Here is a 6742-nt window from a genome sequence, read left to right as displayed (position 1 = left end):
GCGGTGGACCGACAATTATGAAAATAATTTCCAGGCTTTTCCCGAAACTTTTGTTATAAAAATTTTTTTTCTCAAAGCTGTACTATAAACGGTTCCTGAGATGTAGCCGAGAGCCATTCTTATTGGAACACCCGGTCCATACATTTTACTTGAGACCAGTGGCGGCTCGTGAGTTTTACAATAGGGGAGGCTATACCTAACTGTAAAATACCTAGACGCACTAGCAAAAAAAAATCCGTCAAAAAATCTAATTTAAGGCCCCATTTTTTTGACCATTTTTTATTTACATTTTATAATATCATCATAATTCACAATTTCACAGTCTAATTGTAAAAGTGTATTACCAAAGTTTGTGTCGTTTATTTGTTAACAATTTTATTTCTGTAAGTAGATATGCAAATCAAAATAAATACAGATTTGAAGTTTTGCAGTCCATACAAGTTGAAAGTTCATATTTTTTAAGATACTCAACTGAATTGTTTTTTATTCTAACAGCGGCCTACTGTGAATCCAAAAACACGGTAAATTACCGATATTTTGCTTTGCATTACAGATATCGGAAGAAGTTATTTGAACAAGTTGTTCCAAATATGTTGTGTTTCTGTTATTTTGTGTTGTGTTTCTACACTTTAGAAACACTTTAGAAACACACTTTAGAAAACACTTTAGAAACACAACACAAAATAACAGAAAGAAGACAGTTAAAAAGTGAAAGGGACATTGATCCCCAAACCATTAGGGCACTCAATAAAGACATATCGAAAGCTGTGAGAAGAGATATTAGGAAATTTAAACATGAAAAAATAGTACAGACTATAGAGCAAAACCGGAGCATGAAGGTAATGAGACGAAAAATGACGACAAGTAGAAAAGAAATTTTCCAGCTTAGGGATAAAAATGGTGAGATAACAACAGACAGACAGAAAATACTAGGAATAGTCGAAGAGTTCTACACTATATTATACACAAACCAAGTTAACAATGTCATAAATCCAGAAAATAGACACACGGTACAAAACCAGGGATCTGAGGATATTCCAGAAATTAGTCAAGATGAGATACGATATGCACTCCAAAAAATGAAAAACAACAAGGCTCCGGGAGATGATGGAATAGTTACAGAAGCTATAAAACTTGGCGGAACTTCTCTTCTGAAAAAAATACAAGACCTCTTCAATCTCTGCTTGTATAGCCAAAAAATTCCTATAGCTTGGAATAACTCAATTACAATTCTTATGCATAAGAAGGGTGACAACATGAACCTAGAGAATTACAGGCCAATTTCTCTACTCAACCATTTATACAAACTGTACACCAGAATAATAACCAATCGATTGGAAGCAAAATTTGAGCTGTACCAACCAAAAGAACAGGCTGGTTTTCGCCCCAACTACGGTACAAATGACCACCTACAGTGCCTCAAAGTCTTGATTGAAAAATCAATTGAATATAATAGACCTCTAGTTCTAACGTTTATAGACTTCCATAAAGCGTTTGATACTATCGAATTACCCGCACTACTTAAGGCATTGGAAGAGTGTCGAATTGATCATAGGTACACCAATATTATAGAAAATATATACAGAAATGCTACAACAACTATAAATCTGCACGGTCCTACCAATAAGATATATATCAGGAGAGGTATTCGACAGGGAGATACTATGTCGCCTAAGTTGTTCATTACTGTACTTGAACATGCTTTGAAATCACTGGAATGGGAAAATAAAGGAATAAATATCGATGGTGAGATGCTCAGTCATCTACGATTCGCAGATGATATTGTTCTGATTTCAGATGACCTAAAAACTGCCAATGATATGTTGAATGAACTCCGCAATGCAGCACGTAAAGTAGGTCTAAATATTAATTACCAAAAGACCAAAATGATGACGAATTTAGTTCCGAGCCATCCTTTAAAGGTAGAAGACGTCGAAATTGAAGTTGTTGACAGCTACATATACCTTGGACATACGGTAAAAATTAGCAGAGACAATCAAACTGCTGAGCTGCTAAGAAGAATAACTCTGGGATGGGCAGCATATGGAAGACTACGTGATATTTTTAAAGGTGATATACCTATCAGCTTAAAAAGAAGAGCCTTTAATCAATGTGTCCTGCCTGTTCTTACATATGGCGCAGAGACACTTACCCTAACAAGGACATCTGCACGAAAACTACAAGTGACGCAACGTAGAATGGAAAGATCATTGTTGGGCATAACGTTAAGAGATAGGGTAAGAAACGAAGAAATTCGTAGAAGAAGTGGTGTAGAAGACATAATAAAACACATAGCCAAAATTAAATGGAAGTGGGCAGGACACGTCGCTAGAATGAAAGATGATAGGTGGACCAAAAAAATCTTGGAATGGAGACCGAGAGCGGATAGACGAAACCCGGGAAGACCACCCACAAGATGGACTGACGACATAAAGAGGATTTGTACCAACTGGATTGCAGCAGCGCAGGATAGATCTGAATGGAAGTTTTTCGAGGAGGCCTATGTTCAGCAGTGGACGACTATGGGCTGATGATGATGATGATGATGATGATGTTCCAAATATTATTCTAATCCCACATACCAAATTTCATCACAAAATTCGCACTTTTAGTTTTTTCATTATTTGTAGTCAGGATCCTAAAATCGCAGAGGAGGCTGCTGGCCGATTAGCCGCCCTTGCCCAATCTCCGGGCAGCGTGTGCGTTAAGCGATAATGCAGCTCTAAGGAGACCGGGTCTCCTTAAACCATCCTTAAACGCTGCTGGGCTGCGCGGAGCATTAGCAAGTGAGATTTTCCGGCCAGCAGCCTCCTCTGCGATTTTAGGATCCTGAACTACAAATAATGAAAAAACTAAAAGTGCGACTTTTGTGATGAAATTTGGTATGTGGGGTTAGAATATTATTTGGAATAACTTGTTCAAATAACTTTTTCCGATATCTCTAACGCGAAGCAAAATAGCAAAGTAAACAAAACATTGTAGCATGTGTAAAAAATTGATGGGGAGGCTAAGCCTCCCTTGCCTCCTCTGACCAGCCGCCACTGCTTGAGACCGTTCACATGCTAACATGCGTCATTAGGTTATTAAAACGCTCGTAAAAAAAATAAAATGAAATAAAAATTTCAAAATTGCATGTAGAATGTTTTTATTGTGGTTATAGAGATCTAGTACATTTTTAGATGGAACATTTTGACCAGTTTCTGTTCGTTTTAATAAAAAAATGTTCGTAATTATAAAATTTAATTACAAATCGCATCATTATGAACAACTAAGACATGAGCACTGGCAAAGTTGCAATCCTAATAAGGTCTTCTTAATATCGGCAAGTGTGCAACTGTTTGCCTCGATATTGGTCTCGAGTACATTTTGTTCCTGGATGATGACTTCTAGTTTTGTCTCAATGTCGACGATGATAGCTGTATGGTTATTGATAACGGTCACAGTTTGGTTCTGTTGTTGTTCAATGACTGTGACGTCTGTTTCGATCGAGTTAACCAGACACGTGTTCTCAGCTACGTTGTTTTGAAGTTCTGTTGATTCTTTTCTAATTGACACTAGTTTTACATTGAGTGTGAGAATTTCTTTAGAGTTTTCTGTCAATTGGCACAGAATCTTGTCAAGGATGTCCCCGCATTCACATTTTGGTGCAAGAGCTAAAAAAATAATATTTGAGTCTCGATGGCGGTTCAAATAACGCGTAATAAGTAACACGTGGAGTTAGACAGGACTGTACAGGGTGTTTGGTAAAGAATGGGCCATAGCTTAACCTCAGGTTCCTGAGGTTAAAATAAGCCGATTTAAGCTAACTTACTTTAGTACAAAGTTTATAATAACCGAGATACAGGGTGTCAAAGTTAAACTTTTTTTTTATTTAATATTGAATATTTCCTGACAGGTATGAGATAACAACATGAAATTTGGTAAGTGGGGGTTTTTTGGGTCGAGGAAACTAAATTCCCTACCAAAAATTATGTATTGCCCAAAAGGCGTCACATACGCCTTTCATCACTCATTTATTACATTCAATTTTTTTTATCCCTCACTTTGTATAATTTTAATATTAAAATTTTTATTCTCCTATTAGTTTTACTTAAAAAATGTATATGTACTTCTTTCATCTCCCTAAACTTAACCATTTTCGAGATAAACGCATTTTAAATCTGCGATACACCATCATTTTTAGCATAATATCATTGTAGTTAGACCCGAAAAATAACTTAAAACCATAATAATTGTGCCAATTCTCAAATTTATGTCATTGCATCGCAAATTTCTTTTGAATAATTTTATGGTTTTAAGTTATTTTTCGGGTGTAACTACAATGATATTATACTAAAAATTATTGTTGTTCTGAAGCTATTTTCTTGTGGCATTTTTACAATTTTAACTATTTATAATGGGAAATAAGCCACCAAAATAAATGAATTGCCGATATAAATGAGTCAAATTAAATAAATTATTAGAAGAATTTTTTTACTACGCAACAACATTTTTGTTTATGTTAGTAGTATTTTGTATTTTGACAACGGCACCCGATTTGGGCGTCGAAACGTTAATAAAAAATCATTTTTTAATAATATTGTGGCTTATTTCCCATTATAAATAGTTAAAATTGCTAAAAATTATGTTGCACCGCAGATTTAAAATGCGTTTATCTCGAAAACGGTTGAGTTTAGGGAGATGAAAGAGGTATGTATACCTTTTTTAAATAAAACTAATGGGGGAATAAAAATTTTAATTTCAAAATTATGCGGAGTGACGGATAAAAAAAATTTGAACGTATTAAATGAGTGCTGAAAGGCGTATGTGGCGCCCTCTGGGCAACACATAATTTTTGGTAGGGAATTTAGTTTTCTCGTCCCAAAAAACCCCCACATACCAAATTTCGTGTTGATATCTCATGCCTGTCAGGAAATATTCAATAATAAATAAAAAAAGTTTAACTTTGACACCCTGTATCTCGGTTATTATAAACTTTGTACTAAGGTAAGTTAGCTTAAATCGGCCTATTTTAATCTCAGGAACCTGAGGTTAAGCTATGGCCCATTTTTTACCAAACACCCTGTATATTATCGCAACTATTGTTTAACGTCTATAGTGGACTCTTTGGCCGGGAAAGATCAAGCGCAAATGAAGGAATATTTGTCAATGAGGAAGTAGTAAATAACATAAGATATGCAGACGATACTGTGTTGTTGGAAAACCCTTAACTTTGTAGATCCTAAAGAACGGAACTATAGAACGGGCATAAGAACAAGAAGGCGGTGTAAAATTGATGACAAAAAGCTAAATTTGGGTGATGTCACTGACATCAAAAGCAGAATCAAAAGTAAGAATGTTGCATATTAAGAAGTCCACAAAATTTTAACAACATATTCACAGAATAAGATTTTGGAGCTATTCTCTTGTGTCATTTTTTGTTATTTACCATCTTAGCCAAGGCAGCAAAAGAAAAAAAATAAGAGAATAAAAGACAAAAACAGTCAACTAAAAACAAAGAAAATAGAAATACCAGAAACTTGGAAAGAAGAAATATTTGGGGGCGACTTGGCAGATATTTAGAGGAATACGAATAAAGGAGAGATTACCAGAATTAAGTATCTAGGGGGAAAGGATAAGGAATGGCTGTAAATAATTTTCAAAAAAACTTGGAAGAATAAAAAGGTGACTGAGTACTGAAAAAATAATATACCCATGGATACTCAATGTGAAAATTATAGAGCAATGTGCCTAGGCCAAGGTAGCTACAGACAATATAATGTACATGATAATATAATAAATACTAAAGGAGAACTTTGAACCAAAACTGGAAGAAGAACAGGCAACAATAACAAAAGTGATAATAGTGGTAATAACATTAGAGAAATGAGAAAGAATAAACCTATTACTGAGTACACTGAACAGATGTTCTGGTTCGGACATATTGGAGGAAATGCACAGATCAGATCGAAGAAATGGGAAGTGATAAAAGGGAAAGTACTGAAGAAATAAAGACGAAAGAATATGAAAAGGAAAATGCTATCTTAGCCACACATTTTTGAAAAACGTTTATTTTGGTATTTTTATTGCTACTGCTGTATCTGAATTTTTTTCTTCGTGAATTTCGTGGAAAAAACATATATGATGTTTGTCTGAAGAAAATAAGTGATAAAACCTAGCGAATAGAGTGTGGCAATGCACAAAATAGACAGAGTTGATAATCTAATGGTACAAATTTCTGTCAATCGAAACGACAAAAAATATTTTTTTATAAAGGTGGGAAAACTATATATACTCACTCCAAAGACAAACCAAACTCACCTGCTAGACTTGGAGACTCTTCGGCATTTATATAGTAGAAGTAAGAGATCAAGACGTATGTCAAGTAAAAGTATTTCATTGCTGACGCTGGTCTTTAGTTGTTCTGAACAGGAATGATGATCTTACCAGAGCAGGGTACTTATTTATAAGGCAATATTGTTGTTTATTGACAAAATATGTTTATAACAATCCCCAGCTTTTGTTGATTCGTATTTGAGTTTATTTGCTTTAGTTTTGTTTTGTATAAATACGAAACATAAATTTGTTTTGTAATTTTAGGGTAAATAAATATAAGATTTAAAAATCTGCTTCCCTGTTCTATATTTATACATATATTTTTAGTCGATTATTCTAAAATGTTACTATGTATATATTGTTTACGTCGTGTTACAAGAGTACCATGTACCATTGTTTTGTAACAGATAAGTAAAGCGCAATTTTT

The 6742-nt window shown here is 34.5% G+C and overlaps 1 protein-coding gene across 1 annotated transcript; it reads right to left on the bottom strand.

The window, feature by feature from the left end:
* Positions 1-3128: 3128 nt before the first annotated feature.
* LOC114326590 (uncharacterized) lies at positions 3129-6461 on the bottom strand. The gene is made up of 2 exons (XM_028275004.2): positions 6301-6461; positions 3129-3653 (listed from the first exon to the last, which is right to left on the bottom strand). The coding sequence occupies exons 1-2, from the start codon at positions 6377-6379 to the stop codon at positions 3259-3261; spliced, it is 474 nt and encodes a 157-aa protein (XP_028130805.2). The 5' UTR covers positions 6380-6461; the 3' UTR covers positions 3129-3258.
* Positions 6462-6742: the final 281 nt, after the last annotated feature.

The sequence above is a fragment of the Diabrotica virgifera genome, chromosome 3, assembly GCF_917563875.1.
Source record: "Diabrotica virgifera virgifera chromosome 3, PGI_DIABVI_V3a".
NCBI lineage: Eukaryota > Metazoa > Arthropoda > Insecta > Coleoptera > Chrysomelidae > Diabrotica > Diabrotica virgifera.
This window is presented reverse-complemented; position numbering and strand designations above follow the sequence as displayed.

Excerpts from the sequence above, each read along its gene's own strand:
- LOC114326590 (XM_028275004.2), bottom strand. The coding sequence starts at position 6,379 with ATGAAATACTTTTACTTGACATACGTCTTGATCTCTTACTTCTACTAT. Across the intron at positions 3,654-6,300 it reads AGAGTCTCCAAGTCTAGCAG|CTCTTGCACCAAAATGTGAA; the intron begins GTGAGTTTGGTT and ends TTATTTTTTTAG.